General features: G+C 42.4%; 1 protein-coding gene across 7 annotated transcripts in view; it reads right to left on the reverse strand.

Moving 5' to 3' along the window:
- Positions 1 to 26,586, reverse strand: part of DENND5B (DENN domain containing 5B) — a 108,784-nt gene that overhangs the window by 63,169 nt on the left and 19,029 nt on the right. For 4 of the 7 annotated variants that reach the window (XM_052669049.1, XM_052669051.1, XM_052669052.1 and 1 more), the window contains exon 2: positions 4,140 to 4,205. The exons of 2 other annotated variants lie outside the window; for them this stretch is intronic. In XM_052669049.1, coding sequence (XP_052525009.1) covers positions 4,140 to 4,205 — 66 coding nt within the window. Of the gene's footprint in view, positions 1 to 950; positions 1,130 to 4,139; positions 4,206 to 26,586 lie in introns of those variants that run through there. One more of the 7 variants, XM_052669055.1, reaches the window with a different exon arrangement.

Here is a 26,586-nt window from a genome sequence, read left to right on the forward strand (position 1 = left end):
AACATGGATTTATTTTTTTTCTCCAGATTGGGGTGGGAAATAGAAACAGTTAATGAGATTAATGAATGCACAGAAACCCTGAACACACCATGCATGCAGAGGGCAGAGCCCAACTCCAGTGGTGAATTCCCTTTGCTGCTCCTCACATGGTGCCCAAACTGTAGCATCTTTACCTGCACACTGACAGGCAGAGGAAAAGGAGGCAAAGGTCAGGCATTTCTCACACCAATTTTGGGCAGGCTTAAATTCATAGAATCATAGAATCTTTTTAGAAGGAAGAGACCCTCAAAGGCCATCAGGTCCATGCCCTGAAGTGAACAGGAACATACACAGGTAGATCAGGTTGCTCAGAGCCCAATCCAGCCTGACCTTGGGTGTCTGCAGGAGGGAGGCATCCACCACCTCTCTGGCCAGATTCCTGGAGACACAAGACCCAGCTGTGCCCCACTAAAAGCCGCCATGCCAGGCAAGCTCCAGAGGCAGCCAGCTCTTCCCACTGCTCTGTTTCAGTGCATTCAAGGAATGAGTTTAAAAACTTTTCCTCTCAAAGATGTTTGTGTGATCTTAAGGATATGGGTATCTCCATCCAGTGCTCATTTTTAATACAACTGAGGCAAGTTTCTGAATTATTTTTTTCTAGCAGTGCAAGTTTCTCTTTATTTTTGTGGATAAACATAGGGGGAAAAATAAGCTTCTAACAACAATATTTTGTGCCTGAGAGGAGAAATGCTCCAAGATGAGTCAGTGCTGCATGTATCCTGGGATGGGAACAGCTGCGAATGGTAAGGTGTGAGGAGCAATGGCATGGGAATCTGGTCTGCTTCTCAAACTGCTGAAGGTAATCCTTAAATCCACTAAAAATTTATGCATCATAGAAGCGAAGAAAACCAGAGGTATCAGCTAACCTCTATCAAATTAAAAACACGACAGCATTTAGCTGATTAGCTCACCACATTTTTCAAGTTGGACAAACTTCTGTAGCAGCTTGAAGCATAAAACTTGCAAAGCTGTTCTGCGTGCTGTTACAACACTGTGATTGAAGTAGGCAAAACCAGAGACTACCACTCTATTAGGCAACATGTCAGTAGAACAACCTCTCACTTTGATCCAGAAGTTCTTTGCTGAAGCACTGGAGTAAAAGACACAGTGTTACCTGCTGATTCCTGAAGTTTCACAGATAAAAATCCCAGTAAAAATTCTTTGTCCAGTTTTATGCGCTTAAAAATACTTAGAAACATTTTTAATTCTTAGTAAAAAACATAATTAATGTGCATGCTAAATAAATACACATTATTTTCTAATTAGGCCCTCAGTCTTCCTCATGTGCTTGACATTGTTTACAGCTGTGAATGGGCAGAAAGGCAGATATCTTATGCTAAATGTGCTTGCTTGCTTCTGCTGAAATTTTGAAGAGCATCTGGATGACTTCATTAAATTTTCTGCCGCTGGTGGAGATCGCTGGAGGCCACATTTCTTTAAAGGTTCCCTTTTTCATGACTACAACAAATATTAGTGAAGTAATCTGTCCAGTGCTAATTGGACACTGGTTGAAGAACAACAGGTCGCTCAAAAAGCTTTGGGAAGCAATCCTGAAGGCTCCTGCAGAGAAAAAATGCCCTCTTCTCCTGTTCTGGTGGCTCAAGTACTAACCACATCAGATAAAGCTGTACTTATTTCCAAATCAGACCAAATTTCCCCACAAACCTCTCTGCCTATGTGAAACACCTGGACAGGAGCAAGGCATACTTGCCAGTAAGCCACAGTAATTGAGAAAAACCTGAGGTTTTTAAACAGCTTTTGGAGATGACCAACAATTTGTGTGCTGCTGCAAACACTTGCATTGTTCTTTAGATGTCATAGGGGTCTAAAACATTCTGTTTGGGAAGCACAAGCATTACTTTCTGGAATCCAGTTTTCCAAAAACTCCAGTGACAATCTTCTAGTAGGCTGACAACATGGATTCGTTTTATCCAGGAAATTAAAAGACACAAATAACTTACCTTTGTAGGGTCTCTGCAGGGTTTGCATTTTACTACTACAGACAGATCTATACATATTTAAATTAAACCAATGATTAAACACACACAAATCACAATTTTCTCTATCAGTGATCAGTACAAGAGAAGAGCCACGAAGCCACACCAGAGGGAATCAATTGGTCCTTACTTAGAAGAGACACAGCACTGCAACCCTCCAAACAAAGCTGCCTGTGGAAAGCCAGGCAGGATAAACTTTCACAGAAGAAAAATAATTTAGGACAGAAACAGCACACGGGTGTGACATAAAGCAGCCCACACATCAAGCTGAAGAGTTTTCATTTGGCCAAGCCACTCTCATTGACACAAGGTAAGAGGCACAGACACACCAAGAAGGAGCTAGGGGAGAACCACAGAGAGCAAAACCTTCTTGGCAAACACGAGAAGGAGCCTGGACTGAAGGGTATGTTATGTGATGCATTTTCATCTCCCTCAGGCTTGAGCCGAAGAGTCACGTGGCAAGAAAAATTCCTTCAGCTCTGAGAAGCTGAAGGATAACAGTGAATTGTCATTAAATCTACCATGTTTTTTTTAAGTGCTTGCTTGCTAGCTCCCAAAAGAGGATTTAGCAGGGCACATTAAGAATGAAGCAAGTATCAAATGCGAATTGAATCTATATTCTAAAATATTAATGGCCAGATAACGGTACTGCGAATACAGGCAGTAACGCTGTTTGAATGTGTGCTACCCATTCATGCAAGCAGTACAACCTGGTAGGGTAAGCTGCCTTCCAGAGGCAAGTTAAGAAGCCAGTTTTGAATGGAATCCTTTCACCTTCAGGACGCTTTCAAAAATCAATTAAAATATTTCTCAAAATCCTCTGAAATGTGTCAGATTCACACATTTCAGTTCAGTTTCAATTGGATACTGTGTGTTATGTAATGTGGTTCCTTCCCTTGAAGGCAATCATTTTTAAAGGGCATTTAATTTCAAATTAAAAGCAAATGCTGAAATGATGGATGCTAGATCAAGAAAAAAACATGCTAATTTCCTTTCAAAGCGAGATAAATTCTCAAAAGTAGAGAACTAAACATCTCTGTGTTCTGGATGAACAGTAAAATTACTAGGAAAACTAAGCTACAGTTGTGAGGTTGTCAGTCATGATGGCTTTCACATGAGTGATCATATTTAAAAATTCAGTGATGCTTTAAATCCACTACAGAGGCATACAAAAATACACACTACAAATGCAAAGGCATCCTCCAACCACACCCTCTGGTCCAGGGAATGTGTACTATCTGCTGGTCCTTACAGGCTCTGGAACGTGGACAGGAATGCTTATGACCACCGAAATAAAAATATCTTTTATTCCTTTAGAGGAATGTACTGGGAACACAAATGTGCACAGTTCTGTACCACATGGCGACAACCTCTTTGATAGCTATTCCTAATTAATCCAGCTATGTTTTCCCTGCAGGCTGAACTTATTGGATAACTGTGTGATCCTGCATGAGAAGCAAGCAATATACAGCGTGCAGGTGGGGACAACGTGAGGACAGGAATAACAGTGCTAATTGTCAGGTTCAGGAATCAGTTATTTCAAGCTCTGCTGCTCTTCTTTTGTGCTTCCCCCATTACACTGGGGCAGCAGTGGTTTGCTACTCAGTACTCAAGGACATGAAATCAAAGGCACCGTCTCCCACCACTCCTACCATGTATTCTCTTAATCTTGCGGTGGAGGAGGGAGATGATATGAACAGGACTGGGACAAGGCAACCTAAACAGTTTTTGTTTCAAAATTTTTGAATCTGAGTTTATTCAGAGCATGAGCAGGGTCTACCCTACCTAGTAAAACTCCTGATGGATTTTTCAATATTTCAATGATGGGTCATATTTAAGCTGGAAGACATAGCGGGTTGTGTATCGTGTGTGTTCCTGACACCACTAGTGGCATTTCTTGGGAGAGGAGAAGCACATCTGCCAAGAGAGCTTCAAGGAAAAGAATAAAATTTACCAGATGTTGATTTAAGTTAGGTAGAAGGATGAAAAAGGCCAGCATTTTTGTTTTTAAGCTCTGATCCTTAATTTGATTCAAAGGTGGAGGATGGAAAGTAAAGAAACACGGAGGGCCTGTCAATCGCTTTGTCCTTAACCCCTGTTTACCTGAGGCTTTGTTTGCAGTATCTGAGCTCTTGCCATGGAGATCTGCTTCTAGCCATTTGTACAAGACTACACAACACAACAAAGAGAGATAAAAAAGCAAGTATGAGCAACATGAAAGACATACAAGCATACTGGAGGAAAAAATGAACACAAATAGGTAAAACAGGCAAACTGTCCCCTTCACAACCTCTCTTCCCCCCATTATCGACAAAGGGCAAATACATGTGACAAACAAAACTCAGTGATTGTTTCACCACAAGGCTGTTGAACACATTGAAAGTAATTGTAGAAATGTCTGTCAAAATTAGTAACAAGGTTAAATTCTAAGCACTTCAAACAGCATGCTGTCATATAGTTTCCCTATTATGAAAGGCTGCTTTGCTCCTACATTAAGATATTCCAGAACCTGGGGAGAAAAAAAGTTACTTTAACTGGTGTTGAACTGAGGCCAAGAGGTTTTTTTCAGTATAATACTGTTAACTGTGTAGTTACATCATCAATACAGTACTGGATGACATCTTCAGGACTTTTTAGAAGTTATCAACTGCACAATGGAAATTTTGAATAGAATTACTAGGGTGCTTTTAGATGAAGTTTTGAACACATGAGCTCTATATAACTTGGATGAGCAGTTTTCATCTCTTTCGGTTACATTTACCCCACCAGGCACTTGTAATGATAAACAAAAAGGGTGTTCTAGCACATCTAACCGAGATTTTTCCCAACTGTCTCGCTCCTCTCCTGCAGCAAATCAAGAATGCTTTCACAGCCACCGTAGCGCTCTTTCATCAAGCAAAGTCTCATTCTCAAACTGCTCAAAGGCAATTTGTAATCCCCCCCAATTTTAATATATGCTTTAATATATAAAAATAAATTTAAGCTGAAACGCCATTGATCTTTCTGTTCGTTCCATTTCTAGGTGTAAATTCAGAATGATTTCCACTGTTGCCCTTCTGCTTGAGCTGTTAATCCAGGCACCAGTTCAAAGGACCCACATCATTCTGTCATGTCTTAATTTTCTGGAAGGCATCCTCTATAGATGGCACAAAAATAATTCCAATAAATAGATGAGGATTTGTGTTTTAGGAATTTTCATTTGTTTTTTTTTTCCTTCAGGAAATACATAAAGATAACCCATATTCGTATCTGCAGGATGATTTCTTCCATCCAGGTGCCTTAAACTTTTCTGTTCTATTTTTTAACTCTCTGAACTGGAATAATTGCACAGATATTTAAATTAAAGGAAACAAAACAAGAAATTGCCTACTGCTTTTTTGGAAACACACAGTCAGATCATGTATTTAGGATCTTGGTAAAGAATAGCACAAAAAGCACAGCAGATTTTTGACACAGGGATGCATTAATGGTTTCTGCCATGACCAAGAGTCCAAACTCTCCTGGTCAACAGCTACAAGGCAAAGCTGGCAGCTTCCTTTTCTGTCTGCCCCATACCCACAATGTTTCTACAGCCATTCTGACATGCTGCCTTCACAGCTCTCCCTAAAAGCCTTTTCCTGAACTGTCATTCACCAATTTGGCCTGAGCTTAGACTTGACCAGAACCTTTGCAATAGGAAGAGCGAAAAGGAAAAATGTAACTGATAAAGGAGTGCACAGCCCGATGTGCAGGGCAGGTTCTGCTCTTTCTGCCCTTGTTGACCATTCCTTCCAGCCATACAAGAAACCCATCATAACAGGTATGCCAGCTCCTGCGCAAGAACTGCAGAAGAAAGTTGACAACAGTGATGCAAGCACTCAGCCACAAACACAACAGTGCAAATTCTTTATACAAACACAAGGCAAATGGAATGTGGCTACTGCCATAAAATAATTACACCTTGAATAGGCTCAGTTTGTCAGTGATCCTTTAAAAATGGAGATTTGTTCATATAAAGCTATAGTGCAAGTCAAATCAATGAGACAAAGGCTTAAATCTAGCAGTTTAGTTTGCCGCCACCCCTTCTCTTCTGGTCTTGATTAAGATACTTAACTACCTGCCTACAGAGCAACATTATACAGCACCAGCTCTGCCAACTTCTTAATATAGCCACAGTCCCAGCTGCCAGGCCAGACACATCCCACTGCACCAGAAAACTAGTATGTTACACATTTTGCTTGAATTATGGTTTGCATAAAATTGCATCATAATCCATCCAATTCAAAGAATCATGGCTTAAATTATGCCATCTGGGGGGAACTTTTTGCAGTGTGTTGAGGGGAATTTAATAAATGCATATGGAGGCACAGTGTGACTACACAACTGGCATCTGCTCCCAATGGCTGGAGCCGATTAACAGGAAACAGTGGATGGGGTGTAAAATTGGACCTACACTTCTAAATATAGGAGGTTAATTACCTTTCAGGCCTTGCATTTTTATATATTCATATCTCCCGTTCATTTTGTTTACTTGATGTGGAGCGAGTGAGCATCTGTATTAATGAAGAAAACAACCTCAGCAAAAATTCTGCTGGATTTTTGGTTAGTTTCAGAGCATCACATATCAGTATTAGTCTCCCTTTATCCTTCAGGTTGGCAAATTTCAGGTGCTTCCTTATCTGAAGTCAGAAGCAATTTCACAAAGCTGCACCTACCCAGCACCAGAGTGTGAATAACTTCACAATAACACCTTCTGTCAGAGTAATTAAGCTCAGCTTGCAAATCAGTACAAAAAAAGAAAGAAGCTTAATTTGTCCTGCACCATTCTCAGCACTAATCAACACTGTCAGAAACAGAGAAGGAAGACGCCTGTCCAGAAGCTCTGACATCCAGCTATGCACTGTTTAGGCTTATGCTTTATAGCATCTTCCTTTTTACTCATCTCACACAAACATGAGGCTTTGGACTTCAGGATGTAGCAAATACACTGGGCAACAGGCATTTCTGCTTTCAACTGGTAAGGCAAGAGGAGGGTGCAGAGAGAACACAGAGTAAGCTCACTGTGCTGAGTTACTTTTATCTGTGGCCTTCACAAGGAAAGGGTTACACGGAGGCAATGCTTGCTTCTGAAGGGCTGCAACTCGTAAGCTTTAGGAAAATTTAGTTACATGTGTTATTGATGGGAAGAGGTGCCAGCAGAGAAATATCTTTGCTTCTTGTAATCAGGAAAGCTCTTTCATTGACAGTGAATAGAAACATTCCTTTGTGTAGCACAAACTGACCTTGTTCAAGAAACTGCTGTTTAAGCTGCTGCCAACAGATAATCGTCCTTATAACAGCCTCCGAGGGCCAGTTTTCCACCAGCTTTCAACAACTGAATCTTTTAAGAAAGAGACAAAAGTTTTTCTACATCCTGAAAAATCACAAGGTGAAGGTATCAGAAGTTCTGGATAGAGAAGTGATAAGAGAGGGATGAAGGCATGGGCAGATAAGGACCCACTGCCCAAACAGCCATATGGCTCCTTTGAAGTTGATGCTTCTATTTAAGAGCTGCCCAAGAAACCACTACAATTTGGAGAATGCTCTCATCCATATTACAGTAATTGGAGATCCCTGTATTGCTGCAAATGCTTCTACTGAAGGCAAAACTGACATGAAAGGAACAAAATGTTTATAACAAGGTGCTGGGTGACACAGTTCTTATTGGCTCCTGAAAAGAAAACCCCAATAGTTTTGTCAACTAAAAATGTTGGAACATTGTAAAGAAGAACAAATATCATCATCAAACTGGAAGAAAGAAGTCCTTGTAAGTCTACAATTTAAATGCCTCTTCTGCCACAAACATCTTTGCAAGAACCTACAGGTCTTGGTCAAAACCACCTGTGTTTAGAAACTGTTTGAAGATCATGCTGCTGTCAGTGAGTTTACTCAAAAGGAATAGTTCAAAAGTTATCACTGTACAGTTATCACACATCCAAGCCACATGAAAAACGTTCTGTATGCCTTAAGTAAACCATGACTAGTTAAATGGAGATTCCTTCTCCACCCCTGCAATGCAGCAGAGCTCTATACATTTTTGAGGCTTTTGCTTTCCAAAAACCCAGCCATAAACTTTGGGATAAACCTTCTACTGTCATCAGGAAAGTCTCTTAAGGAATGAAGGTAGAGTCAATAGACAGGCAAAGGAGTACGTGAAAAAAGCACTACATCTTGAGTCTCTTTTGCCAAAACCCAATGATACAAAACAGAGTCTTGCTCCCACTCCTCCCGAATTTCCTCTGCTCCAAAGTAAATGCAGACACTCATGGAAAAACAGTACAAGTTTCTGGAAAGTCTTTATTTTTTTTATCTTTCTGAATGTAAAAAGACCATGCAGGGTTGCAAAAGGAAACAAGGATCATTTCCTGGCCTAAAAATGGTTGAAAAGAGCCAGTGGAGCCCTGAAGGAGGAGCTGGATAGATGCACAAAAAAGGAGTGTAAGAAAGAGAAGTCCAAACTCATTTAAAATCTGCTTGCTAATTGTCCACTCAGTAGAGATAGAAGCAGCAGTGAACAGAGATCTGAATAACTCTAAAATTGGCTGGCATTAAGCAAATATAGCAAATATTTTCTCTTTACCAATAATCTCTTAGTGCCTGGGACTCAGGTTATTGGCACAATAAAAACACACAGGTACAAGGCATGCAATTTGCTGCTCCTGTTTTTAAAGAAGCATGAGCTGTTAGCAGCTACAGAGAGGTTAATTCAAAAACAAAGCATGTAGAGCCACAGTAGGCAGACATGAGAGCTGTCCTGGACACTGCACACATCTGAATGCAAAACAGATAGGAGTCATGCTATAGTATTTTACTCTTCCTTCTTGCATGAAAGGGAATTTTTTGGCATCAAACAATGTTTTCTGCAATTGAGCAAGCTGTGCCATGCTGCTGTTTGGAGTGCTCTGTAACTGTTTCAGTATATATATATGTATATATACATATATAAAAGCATATAAAAATAATTTATATTAAGCAGATCAAGACTGGATCAGGCATGTATTGCATCAGAATTGAACACACTTTACACTTATGGTCTCTTAGAGACCATAAGTCTTGGAGACATTCAATAAATGCAGGGAAGTGCATAAAAAGACAAGAGAATTAATAAAAATATATGGGGATAGCAATGTAACTGAAAAGAAAGGTGGTAGTTCTTGGTGGGACAGCATGGGACAGCTGAAACTGAGCATCCAGTTACAGAAAATAAGAGCATCATCCTTTTGCACGATGGGAGAAGTTGTTATTCCTTCGATTAAAACAGAAGAGGGTTATTTATTACATAAGCCTACCAACTGAGGAGCACTGCACCATGTAAGAGAGAGCACAGGTGTGATGTATTCACAGCCAGATTTTTATGCATGCTTTCCCTTTCCCTGAGAGGAGGCTGGCAGGAATGCTCTTTTATGCATTCAAATACTGTTGCATGCATCCAGGGTCTCTTCCCATCTTTACTAAGCAGCCTACACAACAACAGAGACCGTGGTCCTAAAAGCTGGGCTCAGCTGTCTCTAATTCCTCACAGCTCTGCGGTAGCACGTCAGTGCCTGCATTGCTCCCAAGAGACTAGAGTTCCCATTTCAAATCAAACAGGATGCACACATGACAGCTGAAAGAGGCAAAGGCATCTGCATCTCTCTCCAGGGTCCAACAAGTTTCTGGTGATTAATTCTGTAAGATGCAGATACACCAAGACCATACCTGATGGATAGCTCCTCTATGCAAAGCTTAACAAGCAAGTGTGCACCGCATTAAATATTTACATTAAGGAAACAGTTCTTTTTTTGTGGGGGATACTTACATAGGAAGCACACACAAGGGAAAAGACCCAAACTATAAATATTTGTGACAGCAAGTGACTCAGATCTCAGCAATTATGCAGCTGTGAGGGTAGCTGGGCACAAGTATTACTGGATAAAGTAATTACACAGAGCTTGCACTGTTGTTATCAGACTGAAAATACACCTTCTCGAAAAGGACTGTAAGATGACTGACTAATATTAGGTTACCACAAGCTGCAATTAATATTTCAAGCGCTTCACACGTGTACAGGGAGTCAGCCCAGTGGGGCTGCTCTCCAAGTAGTCATAAAAACAGGCAGTGCATGAGGGAACAGAACCTTCCTCTGAAACCAAAAGGAGTATGCAGGATTAATCTGACCACTTACATTCATTTTACAGCCAATAACTCAAGGGTCAAAGGATTGCAAAATACCCAGATTTCTATTTATTTATAAACCAAAACAACAAAGCTTCAAAAACACATCTTTTTTTTTTTTTTTTTTGCCTATAAAAAGCCACTTGCTGCTTCTTAAAGTAAGACTCCGTCCTGAGCTTTGAATACAGCAAGGTTTATTCTGTGATTATACTGGCATGACAGCCTGAATATGACATTTTAATACAGAAATGTGAAGCTTCAACCTGAATCTGTATTCTGTAGCATCACAGTACCTATTTATAAACAGCCTGAGGAGCCAGGTATTTTTAAGCCAGCAATAGAATTAGTTCTGGTGGGACTTCTGGTTAACTCCTTCCCAAACTAACCATTCTCCAAAGGCTAGGACACATCGTTTGGCCACCTGCCCCAGCAATCTATGCTCTCTGGTGTGTGTGCCCAAGCAGTGTGACAGGCCCTGTGGTCCCTGCCCATGGTGGAGATCCCACACCATGCTGGGTCCAGCTGCAAGCTAGCACTCAGCCCAGCTTTCATAGTGGCAGGAATGCATCCCCTTACAGCAAGGGTGCAAGATGAGCCTGTGAGAACTGTGTGATGGCACCATCCCACATCATCTGCTCACCCATCACTTCCTTTAAAGAGACAATGACTTCTGATGCAGTCCATAGGGCAGTGGACTTTACGACAGCAAAACCTGAGCCCTGTACAAGTACAGCTTTTCCTCCAGCCTGGTGCAAGGGGCAGCTGCCCTACCCAGATGATAAAAAGCCAGACTCACATGGCTCTGCAATGTCACCCAGCTGACAGCGTTATAAAGTCTTGCATGTAGGCAAATAACACAAGTGCTTCATCTACCTGAACTGTCAGGGCTGAAGGAGCAACACCACCACCACCGTTGTCGACAACAGTGTATGTTTCCTAAGCCTTTTTAGTTTTTGCTTTGAAAACGCATTTAATCACAACCTTGTGTGAACCTGCAGAAGCAAAAGGACTTATTTTAAGACATGTTCTGTCCTGACAGAAGGTCAGTTTTCCCCTTTCCCATACCCTTCTTCTACTCAGTATTTCAGAAATCAGGCTCTTTTGAAAAACACTGCATCCCGTGTGGTCAAGTAAGCAATTTACAGAAGTGTACATCAATCGCAAAAGAATCACAGAATCATAGAATCACAAAGTTGGAAATGACCTGTAAGATCATCTAGTCCAATCGTCTTCTCATTACCACTGCTACCACAAGCACTAAACCATCTCTCGCAGCTCCTCATCCAGACGCCTCTTGAACACTGCCAGGGACAGCAACTCCACCACCTCCCTGGGCAGCCATTCCAATGCATGACCACTCTCTGAGGGAAAAGGTTCTTCCTCGTGTCTAACCTAAACCTCCTCTGGTACAACTTGCAGCCATTTCCCCAGGTTCTGTTTGTTGCCTGGGAGAAGAGGCCAAAGCCCTCTTCACCACAACCTCCCTTCAGGAAGTTGTAGAGTACAAGGAGAGCAAAGGAGAGCTCTGCAAAAACACCCAAAAGATCATTTCTACGAAGTCTTCTGAGAACAATCTTTTTAGCGGAAAAAATGGGGAGAAAATTGCCCAAATTCCTCTCCAGCTTTAACCAATACTCTCAGTCCTGCAAAGCTTTTGTTTCACCAGCTCAGGCATCTCCAATAGGGAAGGGCACTGGTGAGCTGATCCAGTTGCAGGATACCCAGGGGATGAACAGAGGGATGGAGAATGGAGTGAAGCTTCCCACCTCGACCTGGATTTGTTCTTTTCATCCATTTCATCATGCCTGGACAAAAGCTGCAGGAGGGTGGGAAGTAAGTGGTGAAGGACAGCAGGAGGAAGGGGCTGCACACACTTGCACTACCACCCAGAACAAGGGAACATGTTCCAACAGAAATGTATAACCTCAATAAATGAAAAAGTAACCAAGTAGAAAATCCCACTTTAGAAAACAATAATGACATTTAGAGTTATGTGCAAGGGGGAAAAAAAAGAGAGAAAAAACAACTCACAAAACCAAAAAGGGATTTATGCACCTGTGCAAGCTCCATAAGAGTGTTAGTAATTGGGAAACTGAGGTCTGGACAAGATGGAAGCCATGGACATAATGCTCAAGCAGGACAGCCTGGGTTGGCAGGCAGAACCGCAGGCCCCAGCACTTAGCACCACAGGGATCTGCTCAAACAGCTCTCAGAGAGCCTTGCTGCTCTCTCCAGCAACTCAGTTTGTCACCAGCGAGGTAGGGGAGAGTCAGTTCCAGCATCCCTTCAGCTGCCATCTGCGCTCCCGCAGGAAGGGGGCTCAGACTTGTCAAACGGCTTGAATTAAAAAGCACAGGGGCAGGCCTGCATCAGAAATGGCAAGAGGTGGTGATTTCAGGGCAGCAGCCTGACATTCCCGGCTGCCAGCACAGCATATGGCATGTGGTTAAACATGAGAAACAGGCTCCAGAATCCACTCTAACATTGCATTTGGGAAAGTCATTTCTGAAGGTCCAGAGACTGATACAGAGACTGTGAAAAAGTGGCTATTTGTTTAGAAAAAACGCCAGTCCTGGAGACTGGATAGAAGAAAAAAAATGGAATTTCTGCTACTGGCCCACCTTTTTTTAAACAGCAGTTCTCTACATTTGTCAGGGAAAAAAGTAAAACAGGATTAGCATGAGCAAAGCAGGTAAGATGTCTTATAATAAGGTGTTAAAGAGAAAAGAAAAAGAAAAAAAAGGATCAAGAGTGTGGAGGCATATTCTGCACAGCACAGTGGTTTTGCTCTGCTGTATGGGAGATAGGAGTGAGGAGGCACCAGGTCCAGCCCAGCCCCAGCTTCTGCCTCACAGTTCCACAGAGCTCCCACACCAGCCGGGTTCTCTCTTGCTCACCTCTGGCAAAGTACAACAAGAGCACCATCTGTCCAGCTAATAACCCACATCCAAGGAGATCACAGCAGAGCAGACAGACTACGTGAGCTTTGCTAACAAAGCACTGCATCTTGCACACACCCTCACACCCAGGACAAACACATTCTCATATGACCACAAAGCTGCCATCTCGTGTAAGCACAAGGCTGGGTACAGCGGCCCCTTCTTCACTATAGCCTGAAGGATTTTTCTAGCAATGACAGCGCTCTGAAAGCTGTTCTCTTCCTCTGTCTCTGCTCATCCAAGGCGAGTTTGTCAGTAATGATTTTTCTCTAAGGAGCAGGATTTCTTATGTTGCGTAGCTTATAATTAATTGGAGCATCTTAGGCCAGAAGGTCTGCCTGCTCTGTCTAAGTCAGCTTCCTAAATAGCAACAATGCACTTAATGTGTCAGGGACAAAGTTCAAAAGTTCATTTGGGCTTAGCTCTGTACTAGAAAACAGTTCTGATGTGCGAATTTAGCCAGATGCAGATTTACCTAGGAGTTTAGGAGGACTAAAAGGCATTTATAGGATGTCTGTGCCTGCTCTGGATAATAAAACAGAAGATCATTTTTATGTGGTTGAACAATTAATAGAAGAGGGATGGCAAATGCAGAGCTGACTGACTGACAGAGAGACCCCTAATAGACACTGAAGGAAAGCTGGAGGATTTTAGGCACAATATTATCCAAAACACGGACATGGGATTGCAGGGGACAAGAACAGAGGGTATCAAATGTACCAGTCTGGAAAGCACCCCTGGAGGTCCCTGGTCCAAACTCCTGTTCAAAGCAGGCTTGGCTTCAGAGGTAAATCCTGTCACTCAGGAGTCAGACAGAAAACATTTCTGTCAGATGAAAAACTGCCAGGACAATTCAAGAGCTGTGTGGAGGGAAGAGCAAAGCAAGACTCCAACATTTCAGCATCTCTGGAGCAAGAAACACAAGTTTGGATCTCTCTGACAATGCTGTCAGCACAAACCAGGAGGCACTCACAAACTCGCAGTGTAAATAGCAGGCAGGTAAACAAAGACTTAGAAGAATCAGAGCTATGAATCTCCCCTTGTCCAGGCTCAAATCTTATATCAGAAATACTCCCATCTCCCAGTCTCATGCTACTTAGCACTAACATGTTTGACAAACAGTAGCATCACCACATCACTTTTCAGCTGGAGACCACACAGTGAGCCTTGTCATTTCCCTGCCTTGCCTCTCCAGGGGAAGGAAATCCAGCATGCTCAGAGGTTACGACCACTACTTCTTGGGCATGCAATTTCACAAACACTGCACAGTCCCTCACATTCATATTTGTGGTTGTGTGGAGCAAATCACGCTGACTCCTCAGTGCAACGCTTGCTGCCGTGGCAGTTGGTTAGGGACTCTCACAACAACAAGACCCAAGTCAAACACTGTGTACAGCCTCTGTGCCCTTCTTTGCCCAGCTGCATCCCAGGCAGGACTTAGGCTAATCCTTCCTGAACAGCCCCGTTGCTCCTGCCTTGCTACAGGGCAGCCTTCCTGATATCGGTTTAATGCTGATTAGTCCCGACACAATTCTGGTGCAGGCTTCCTGCCAGGCAAGGGAATGAACAAAATTGGTTTGCGCACAGGCCAGACGACAGCTGCAGTCACTCCAGCCCAAATCTGTTGAATAAGAACCGTTTTCTTGTTTACCAAGATGAGGCTAAATTAGCCCAGCATGAGACAGAAGGACAGAGCAAATCCTAGGAGCCAGCGATGCCAACCTGTTATGAAGGTGTGAGATGCAACTGTAAGGCCCCTGGTCTTCATGTAAAGCGTATCTCCAGCCTGGGTAAAGTTAGGGGTTTAAAAAAAAGATGACTTGAGGAAAAAAATTACAAGCAGAATGCCCTCAGTTTCCAGAGACTGAGTGACAGAGTACTCACTTTATCCAGAGCATTTAGTAATTATTATTATCATTAATAAATGACCCAGCTCCAGAAAGAGAGAAGCCTCCAACCTCTACAAGTCCCACAGTTTCCTTAAGGCCATGCTCTCACTACTTCTTTTTCCTCCTATTCTGTGCTGAAAGATTGGAATCAATCTGTATCCAGACAACTGAAGATGCCTATATTATATTGGACAGCAATACACAGTTTATGAAGTACACGGACATCTGCAGATAGTTTCCAATGAGAAGCTGGTACATATTTAAGGATGGATCATCCTGAGGTGCAAAACCACTCAGAATGGCAATCTACTGTTCAGATCACAGAATATCACTAACATTAGAATGCACCAATACTGAGAGAAGCAGTGCAAGTAAAGACTCATATAAATGATTGCTACTCTTGGTTTGGAAATAGGAAAAGGAAGAAGAGTTGAGAAAGATTTCTGAAGAGAAGAATTCAAGTCTTTATTTATTTATTTATTTATTTATTTTTACAGGTGCTTATTTCTTGTCAGGTTTGGCTAAAACTGTGTTATGCTTGTCTGGATAGCGAGAGGTTAAGGGTATGCCTGTTGTTTGTACAACAGAAGTCTGAAAATAAGTTTCCGTCATCACTTAGGCAGACACATATCTGTTCCTCTCCTTGGAGAGAGCCTTGGGCTACTACGGCCTTACTCTTCACATGCAGAAGACACTCAGCAATTTCTAAGACACCCTAAACAAATCTTACAAAGCTACCAAAGCTTCTGAAATAAGATGCCCTTGTCAGTAGGTTATCAGTAAGTATCTGCAAGCTATAACGCTTGCTTTTAAGATGCAGAAGATATCCTGTTTGGAAGATTTACTGCACATGAGCAATCTATTGATTTGGTCTGAAGCAATGCCTCAGATTGCAGAACAAAGCACAAACCTCTTGACATGAATCACATCATCTGCCCAGAGGCAGCACACGCACGGAGTCAACACTTGCACATAAGCTGTGTTCACAGCCTTATTTTCAGCACAGTTGGTATTCCTCAGGCTCTTAGAAAAATGAACTTAATGGAAAAGTAAGAGTGCTGAGCTCTCTGGCCTTGAGAAACTTCAAACCCATTTCCCAGAGTGGATTCAGCACCATAAATGTTTTCTTCTGTGTATATGAAAAGCCTGGCTTTAGCACTTCTAGAATTGGCAGGTTACTGATTGAGGGCTTATGGATTTGCTAAGGAACTTGTCCTTTGGCCTCAGGCTTAAGTAACAGCTTGAGAGCAAGGACTGGCACACGTATAGCTGTGGAGCAGGCTCTGCATGGTATCTCCCAAGTGATATGTCTAGTCAACATAAAGCAAGGAGACCCCAGCAACCAAGGGCAACAAGGGAAGGATATTCCTTATTTAGGTTTACTTTATGTCACCTGCAACATTCCAACAAAGTAATCTGCTATTGTAATTATGATGTCCTTTTAAAAATACATTTTTTGCCTGTTAAGGATTCAGGTCCCATAGGTTCTTAAACAGCAGGAAGAGTAAGAAAAACAAAGATTCATCTTTTCAGCTCATTTTGCTCAAGACCACTGGAAGGAGGGCTGAGATAGAGGAAATAAAATTGTATCTGAAAAGAAGATGCCTGAAAAGACTGAAAAGAAAATGCCACAACTAACCTTTCCTAGTGATAGTTACGGGTCTTTTGTTTCACACTAACCAACCATAAATGAATCAAACATGAAGCTTAATCTATTTTCTTACTCATTTTAAAAAGATGCTCCTTCAATTCCACACAGATATAATGCCAGAATTTTAGGACAACTGCAGTACCTTGACTAAAGAAGCAGTGCTTTCTTCTACTTTATTAAGAACAAATATAACACGTCTGAAGGATTTTGGCAGCTATCTTAAAGCATCTTCCTTTCATGTAGGTACCTACATGTACCCTTACAGGACAAAGCAGGGTTCTCAATATCATGACAAGGTTCCCAGAGATACTGACTGCTAGTTTAATCATCCCAGTAACCAACTCACATTGAAGTACTGCCAAGAGAAGGAATTTAGCTAAAGCCTTTTCTGGCTCATCTCAGACATAAGTCTTGCTCATTAATAAAAACAGTTCCCCACTTTACCTCCAAGACTTCATATGTTCATTTAAATGTAACCACACCAAGAACTGGAGAAGATCTCAGGCTTCTCAAAATTAACATCAATAAAACACTAGCTTCTGGAACAATAACTTCACTTCCCTGGTAGCAGCAGAGTGGGCAGAAAGGCCAGTCTCTTAGCAGTCCATCACCCTCAACAATTGGTAGATTTACCACAGCAGAGTTATTTACTGCATCAGCACCTGAAAGTCACCTCTGCTAAAACATTATTACGGATGAGGCTTTGCAGAAATCTCTGATCCAGCACAGGACAAGCAGAACATTTGTTGGATGGATGAAACAGAGGATGAAATGAACTTCTGGTAATCAATTTGCAACACAACTGCCTATGATAGACTTGCATAAGTTACCTTAAAACTGATCATCACCCTGAGTGACCAACCACTTTCCATGGCAGGGAAGCTGAAGGGAGGCCTGATGGCGGCTGCAGCTCCTCACAGGGAGCGGAGGGGCTCTGTGTGACAGTGACAGGGCCGAGGGAACGGCATGGAGCTGCGTCTGCAGCACAGGGCGGTGGGCATGGAACGGGCTGCCCAGGGCAGCGGGCACGGCCCTGAGTGCCTGAGTTCAAGGAGCACTGGCACACTGCTTTCAGACACAGAGTCTTATTTTGGGGTGGTGCTGTGTCCAGGGGTTGGACTCAATGATCAATAAACACTGAGAAAGGGGAGCACTGAATCCAGAGTCCAGGGACAGTCCTGAATGCCCCCACTGGAATATCCAGTTGGAGGGGAAACAGAGATGAGAAGTGATGAACTGCCATGAGAAAGATTAACAAGAGGGAAAAGCCTGCCTCAAAGCCTGAGGAGCCTCTGCAGGACCGCTTAATGGTTCTTCATACTGGGAAGGAAAAAGAAACTATAACAAGGAAATTGTCTGAACTGAGTAAGGCAGCCAGACCTGCTCTCTATTGCATAACTACTACTGCAATTAAGGAAAAAATAATGGGCGATAGTGGTTGGTGATTCTCTTCTGAGGGGTAGAGGGGCACCCATTTGTCACCCTGATCTGCTATCTAGAGAGGTCTCCTGCTTGCCATGGGCTTGCATCAAAGATGTGACTGAGAAACTGCCAGACCTTGTACATCCCACAGGCTACTACCCTTGCAGCTGTTTCATATAGGCACTGGTGACACTGCTGTCAGCAACCTGAAGAATATCAAGAGGGACTACAAAGAGCTGTGAGAGGCAGTGAAGAACTTGAGAGCACTGGTAGTCTTCTCATCAGTCCTCCAGGTAAGGGGAATGGGGAGGGAAAGGACTGACAGAAATAAAAAAATCAATAAATGATTAAGGGACTGGTGTTATGAACAGGGCTTTGGCTATTTATGTCATGGAACTAATTATTTACAAAAAATTATTTACAATCTGGTCTTCTGGGGGAAGATGGAGATCATCTGTCAGACAAGAAGACCACCTCTGGCAGCAAGCTTTCCAATATAATCAGGAGGGCTTTAAGCTAGAGTTACCAGGGGGTGGGGATCCTCAAATCATTCCACTTTGAGGCCGACAATGGTAATGGATGCCCTGGGCCTGGAGTAGGATCACAGGCCAGTAAGACAGCACCTAAGGTACAAGATAAGAGAACTCCAATTGGTAAATCAGCCTCAATGAGAGCCCAACTCAAGTGCCTGCACACCAATGGGTGGAGCATGGGGAAAAAGCAGGAGGAGTTGCAGGCATGTGTGCACGTACAGGGCTGTGACATCACTGGCATCGCTGATACACGGTGGGATGACCCTCCAGCAAGGGCACCCCATGCCCTGACCCCTCAATCCACCTCTTCAGTGTGTGGGAGGAACGAGCAGTAGTGGTGACCTGATGCATGATTGTGCTGGCCAAAGTAATAGCCATGCTGGGCAAACGGCAAGCTGCCCTATCCTTTCCAGAGGGTGTGAGGTGAGGACCAGGCAGGGAGAAGGAGTGCACTGCTTTCAGCAGCACTGCCTTGTGAGCCTGCCCCAGGGGCATGATGTGAGGGGAACATCACAAAATGCCCCAGCTGCAAGAAATGTCTTGTACTCATTCTCCAATGGCAAAAATCAATCATGCATAAGGCAAAGCCACAGGAGACCCAGGCTTCATTAGTTCCAGTGCTTGAGCAACTGCTGGTTGTTTGCTTTAAATATGTATTATTTCCCTACAATAGCAGTTAACATCCCACTCATTACTCCTACCATCCGACAGGAATGTGTACTTTGAGGCTGGGTTGCAGTCTGAGTGCAAGTCACCTACGGCCAACCCAGAAATACCAACCATCTCTTACAATCACGTAAAGCGTGCTTTGCAATTAAAGTGTACTTCCCTCAGAAATAAAATAAAATAAAATAATCCATTTGCAAGCAAAACAAAAACCTGTTCCCAGGGGGTTTGTCTCCCTCATCTTCTTCTAACTACTGATTTCTAATAACAGCAGCCACTAATGCTCAGAAATACATGCTTCCACTTAAAGAAAAACAATTGCAAAGGAAATGAAAGAATAAATTGGAAATTGCGAAGTTGTAATAATGACAGCCAGTGTTACTAGAAGATTTTCTGTGCTCTTCTGGCTTGTATTGAGCAGGTGTCTATTCCAGTGTAACCATGGAAACAGCAGTGAAGAGTCTCATAAAAGCCTGCACTTCAGCTGGTAGGTTAAGCTATGAGAACGCAGTTGGCTTGAATATTAAAAACATTCAAATGGCTCTAAAAAAAGCTCAATCTGAATAGGAACTGTAGGACCGTATTGTAGGAGACAGGAGTGGAGTAAACAGACACAGTGCCCAGCAAGTAAATTGGCAAGGGGAAGCCTGACACGAGGCACCCAAGAACAAACAAGCCCTATTGATAGAGCCTGCTAAAGCCGGGCTCAATAAACAGGTTAAGAACACAAATCATGAATTGCCTAACATACTGAGCCACTAAAAACTGAGACCATATGTTTCTGGTAGCTGTCGTTTTGTTTTACGAAGCACAGCAGAGAGACTGAACAGCGAAGGTCCTCAGTAGTATGACAGCTTCACTGCCACATCCACCCAAGCAGTAAATTTAATAACCCGTGTTTTGCTTAATCCATCAAAGTACAGAATTATTCAATTCTAGATCATCATCCTCCCTTAAAGAAACAGGAACAAAACCAAGTCATCTATCTTGAAAGAAATCCAGTTAGAGGAATAGAGTTAACCAACCAAACGCATAGCTCAAGTGGACTATTAGTGTTAAAAGCAGCTCTTAAGAGTAAGTGAAATGAAAAATTATGGATTGAAAATGCATACCTAGGTACGATGCACTGATGGAATTACACATTTCTTCTAAATGACATTAAGATAGCAGCTCCTCGAAAGCATCTGTTACTTTTCATGCAGCAACAAGACTCATCAGCAACCCTTTTTGGAGACATGTTCAATCATTCTGTAACAGTTTTTAAAACCACTGTTTTACATCAAACAAGTGGACGTGAAAGAGAGCAACATATCCATGTTACATTAGTCACAAAGAACAGCCCCGTGTATAATAGGAAAACATAGTGCCTCGCCCTCCCCATCATTATTATTTTTTAATAAATTAGCAAACATGCTAACTTCTAAGCAATGTTTCTGATTTGATATGTACACAATCTAAAGAAAAAATAGATCTTTTGGCAGTTATCTGTACAGTTTACTGATGAATCAGAAGGACTGTTGAAATACGTGAAGCATTGACAAAAATTACAGGATCTCTGTGAGGCAACATCAGAGATCAAGCAGGATATGTAATGAAGCTTCAGAAACCATCAAAATATGTTTGTTTTAGGGAACCAGATTTGCTGTCCTCAGTGTGGCTGCAATCCTCTGTTAGCGTCTCACCCACTGCTCCACAGGCTCTGGCTGGGATGCAGGAAGAAGGAGATGAACATGCTGTTTTCCCAGCTGCATTAGGACCACTTGTCAAGTATACAGCAAGAATCAGACATACTCATTGTCTTTTTCCTAGAAATTTAAATGTTACTATTTCTCTTGTCAATGTAGAATTTTCTGTCTGTTCCTCCTGCTCAAACACTGTCTGGTCCATCCATCATATTCACATCATATTCACTTTAAGCTAATGCTTCCTCACTTGTAGTGATCAGCTTTCCAGGGGTGCTCAGGACTCCAAAGTTCTCCCTGAAAGTACAGCTGATATGGTAAGCAGCATGGAAAAACCCAAGCTATTTTCTGTTTTGGGTAATGTCCATCACCTTGAATTGAATCATAGAATCATAAAAAGGCCTGGGTTGAAAAGAATCTCAAAGATCATCTAATTTCAACCCCCCTGCTATGTGCCCAGTGCCATATCCAGCCTGGCCTTGAATGCCTCCAGGGATGAGGCATCCACAACCTCCCTGGGCAACCTGTTCCAGTGTATCACCACCCTCCACGTGAAAAACTTTCTCCTAATTGCCCTGGAGTTGCTATCAGAGCTTCAGAATTGCAATCTTTGGAATTGAGAAAACCCAAGACAACCTAGGCTTGTGTCACTTTGATGCTTCACATCCCATCCTGAGCCAGCAGCACTTAATGTGACGCTGTTGTCAGCAGCTGCCTACGGGTGGTCTGCCAGCACGGTTTATTCCAGCTAGAAATAGGCAGCCTCTAGCTGTGTTTGGAAGCAGTTTCAGCTTTGTTTTAAGACAGAAACCTCAGATTTATATTTCCTGTATCTGTCTTGTTTTAAGCACCTGCACATCTGAGCAGATTTACTTCGCTAATAGCTTCATAAAGAGATCTCTTACTTCTCCGCTTGAGATTTTCACACTTATTTTGACTGATGAGTCCTATTATCATTGCAAAGCCCTGTCCTTATTTTATCTACAGATGGTAAATGATTCTTCATTCAGACCCACGTATAAATTTTTCATGTTATACATCTGCAAGCTAATTACAATGTTCAAGTCTCCACAAGTACCACAGCATTGCATGGTACGCCAGTGATGCTGCAGAGGTGGTTTCGGTCTCTTCTGTTAAAATAACACCTGGAGGATTGGGAGGATACAAGGGAAGAAGAAGCAACCAGCTTTAAATAGTTCAGAGAAACTGCCTTTGGTCTCATAGGCAAAAAAGGTTTTAAATTTCTTTTAAACAATAATGTCCCATCTTGGGCAAAAAACTTTAAGGTGTACTGCTTCAGAAGAAGAAAAAGAGAGGGAAAAAAGACAGTCTGTAGCATTTGAGACTCCAGCCTTCCAAAATAAATGCGATAGCACATAGAAGAATGGAAGACTGAAACATGTGAAAACTACCCTCAAACACAGGACGATGAGGAATGTTTAGTAAGCTCTTTTTGAAAGCTGGTTCCCATAGTTGCCCTATCATAAAATGACTTACAAAGAGGTAATCGCAGGTTTTTCCAGATATTTAGCCATCAAGTTCCTCCTAGCTCATGTCTGTACACACAAGTTACTGTGAGGCAGCGCAATAGTACACTGCTATTTGACATTACTGCATTAATAATTCACACCAAGGCAACTAATGCAAGGAGAAGCCTACACCTGAACAGCCTGAGGCTCTTCATTGCTTTGGAACAGTCATCCCTGCAATAAGCTAGTGATTTTTGTCAGTGTTTATTTTTATTTTTAATTATTAGCTTGGAGAATCAAGTGTAGAAGACTACCAGTTCTACAGCACCAACAACTGCTGCTGCCTGCATTGTTGAGGAATTAGTCCCACTAACCACGAGCAAGTCCAAGCACCCTCGTAGATGCATGCAACAGCATGTTAGTGAAACCCAGACCACAAGCACAGACCCCCAGGCTGCACACAGGGTGCTCCGCAGTACTGTGAAGTCAGGCACTTCACACACCCTTCAGAGCCTGCACTGATTGCTTCAGTGTTTCCACGTCACTGAGAGCACTTTGATGAAGGAGAACCATAACGCCAGGCTAAGCCAAGATATATGTGAAATGGCCACAACACGCCTCATAACGGGAGCAAAATTCTGTATTTCCCTGGTGAGAGCACCTACCTAGCAGGAATGAGCTCAGTGCTGCAAAGTGAGATGCTTGGCCTGTCTGCATCAGGATAATACCCAGTGACAAATCTTGGGAAGGGACAGGAATGTCCTCACTCTCACAGTGAGCCTCAGCATGTGGCTGCATTACAGAACTGGAACTTCTCTTCTGCTCTGCAGCTTCCACTGGGTCAGTGAGGTTTATAGGAAGTGGATGAACAATTGCTCTTTACATCCCAGGACAAGTCTTTTTATGGATATGAACCTAGTGACTTAAAGCTGGGCAGATTCCTGTAACTGGTGCTGTTAATGTCATATGTTATTTTCTGGTGATTTCTCCCTCCTATTCTGAAAGAGGAAAAGGGCAGGGGAAACCCTGTTTGCATGCATATTTCAGAATAACCTTCTCCTGCTTGAACTCACACATCAAGTTCTAATATTTTAATGAGGTGCCTAAACCATGCTTGTTTTAATAAAAGTTTAACCAGCATTTTTACAGCAAGATTTTAAGTTCCATATTAATATTTCATAATGCGCTGCATTAACCAGTGTCACTGTGTACCAAATAGTTTATGTAACTTGCAAAAGCTTTTTATTCAGCCAGGTTCTTCATACAAGATAGTGATTTGTAGCCTGTTCTAGGAAAATGCACTCCTTCCAACAGCCTGGTAGAGCTACTTCTATCATTACAACACAACCAAAAGGTTTTGTCTTGAAAGACAAAAGATCTGATATGACCTTGGAGTACAAACCACAAGATCGCATGCAAAGATCTACTGAGTTATACCATGAAGAAATGTCATCTTTTCACCATTTACTTGTCCAGGAACAGCTATTTGGAAACCACTCAGCATCCAGTTCTACCCATATCACATGTTCACATAACTTTCTGAGGTGAGTTTTTCCCACTTTTCTTACAGAACAGATTCACATAGGGAACCATGATAAAAAGTGTGACCTTCAAGGTTTCTTTGAACAGACGAAGCACTAATCCTCTCCCTGAGAAGAGTTTTAGGAAGGTAACCTTCTCCTTCCTGAACACCGCAGGTGCCGTGCACCAATTCCCATCAGAAGAGAGCACTCCTCTTGCAGCCTGGCATTGGTACCCAGATGACTCAAAAGTTCACATCTCCTGAATCCTTAGCCAGCCAGAACATAAAAACTCCTATTAAAATGGGACCTAGAAACTCACTTTTGTTGTCCCTAGAGAGCTTCTGAAGCTTTCCCAGGATTTTGGTTTGAACTTAAGGCCTATTGACAACTATCTACGAACTTGATTGCACAACCTGTAGCACAGTTTTGATTAAGATGGTGATTACACTGCAGCTCAACCTGCTTAATATTTTGTTCTTGCTATTTTTCCCTCTGAAGGGCTATGCCTTGTTGAGTACGAGTAACTGTGCCCTTAGAGGCTAGTTCATCATTTGAAATAGGTTTCCAAAACAACAGAGCACACTGGCTCCCTTTGAGAAACAATGCACACACTGCTGCTCAATATCTTAGGCAACTGGGGGGACCCAGCACCTTCCTGACCTGAAAGAGTTTCCTAATACTGTGTAAATATCCTTCAAAAATGCCAACACTACTTTCAGTAACACAGTCTTCAAAAGTCAAAGCCTCCATGAACCTCTCAATTACTTCCAAAAATATCATGTCTCAAGAAGCTTTGAAATCCTCATGTCCTTACCTCAAATTAAAAAACATCCACAATTAGGCTAAAAGTTGCAATAGAAATGCATTCTAGTAATGGGGATAAATTCCATTCAGCCATCACAGAACAAAGTGAAACAAACATCACCTGACTTGTTTCACTGGCTGGAATGCTCACAGAGAAAAGAATTCTGGTTACGTAGGAGACAGCAAGATGAAATTCCCTTTTGATATTGGAAGAGGATGAAAAGCTGACTGACCATTACCCATGTCAGCCCATCCTAGCAACCGAGCTCAGCAGGAAGATACACGTGCACACACGTAAGCTCCCCAGTATTTCAGTGCATAAATCAACCTCTCCAATTGATAACCATAAAGATGTGTCCCTTAAGGACAGTTACAATCTATGAATCATATTTCACAGCAACAGCATATACAAGCGTAGTGGAAATGCAAAGTCATGGCCTGAACCAGTGACTGAACACCTGGTGGGAAGGCAGGGCCAATCCATGGGAGCTCAGATGTATGCAGTGCACCTGAGTGACCAGAAAGGGCAGAGCCAGGATGCATCCCTTCTCAGACCTCATGTAAGGGTTGGCAGAGGAGCCAAGGGTATATTGCTGGAGATCCCTGCCTACCTGAGGATCTTATAGGCCTTCCAAGAGTAAGTAGCTTCTTTCCCTTATTTCTGCACCTGCTGCTGTGTCTGAGCAAATCCTCACTTGCAGCAGCATAGTATCTTCTCTTTCCACTGTGTTACAACCAGCTATTAGATAAGATGCACAGCGTATCTGACTAGAACAGGAATAGTCATGTATGAGTCATCCCCCATTGATGGTTAATAGGATGGACTTTGAATCTTCTGGCTTTAGAATGACTCTTCAGCAATCAAGGCAGACAATGACGCATAGCATGAAACAGCATCTTCATGTGGGATTGCCTAAATGAGACAACCTAGTTTTTAATTCAATAAATAAATTCCAAATAAATTAACCTACTCATACAACATATGGTAACAATTACTACTGACCGTCTCAAGCAACATAGCTATGTTTCAAAAAGGAAACTGTTTTTCAGGTACTGTAAGGGAAGATGGAAAGCAGAGTACTCAGAGAGCTTCTGCCTAGTAAATAGATGCTAAGTACTGTTGAGAAGGAGGCTGCAAAAAAAAAAAAGGATGCTTCTGAAGGACATTTACTGCCATTGGAGCAAGATCTCTTGGAATTTTTCACTCTGACTCCCATTGAGGGGAGAGGAGAAACTAAAGTGATACAGGCCCTCAAATAACCCACTTCTTTTTGTTAATACTGTTAATACTCCAACACAATTGTAAAAAGTTGAAGAATACAAAACTTTTAAACGTTTCTTTTTTTTAAGGAAAGAAATTCAGGTACTAGTAATGCTTTTAATTCTTTGACAACTATTGAAATCTATTCTACACTTCAACCAACAAGATTTGTCTTAATTATTCAGCAGTTTTTCTGCATATTTAAGTACCACTGTATGGACCGGTCTGTATTAAGTCACAATTCTCCCAAAAATTGGTCAAGAATGGTTGTAACATTCCTCTTCACCTGACTGCTGCTTTGCTAGCGCTGCAGTAACCAACACCACTGTCCCAGAACAGCTGACTTGGTCCATGGTCACTGTTAGAACAGTTGGATAATTTCAGCAGCCACTCAACGCTTCGTAGAACAATGTGGTACCTGCACCGCATGGACAATGGTCATGTAGCCCTGCAAACAGCACTCTCACAGCTGGCTTGGCTCCTGACAGCTGTCAGCCAGGAACTGCCTCTAAGACCACTGCATATTTTGGTGGACACAG

This window comes from Tympanuchus pallidicinctus, unplaced genomic scaffold (genome assembly GCF_026119805.1).
Source record: "Tympanuchus pallidicinctus isolate F22 unplaced genomic scaffold, pur_lepc_1.0 scaffold8, whole genome shotgun sequence".
Lineage (NCBI taxonomy): Eukaryota > Metazoa > Chordata > Aves > Galliformes > Phasianidae > Tympanuchus > Tympanuchus pallidicinctus.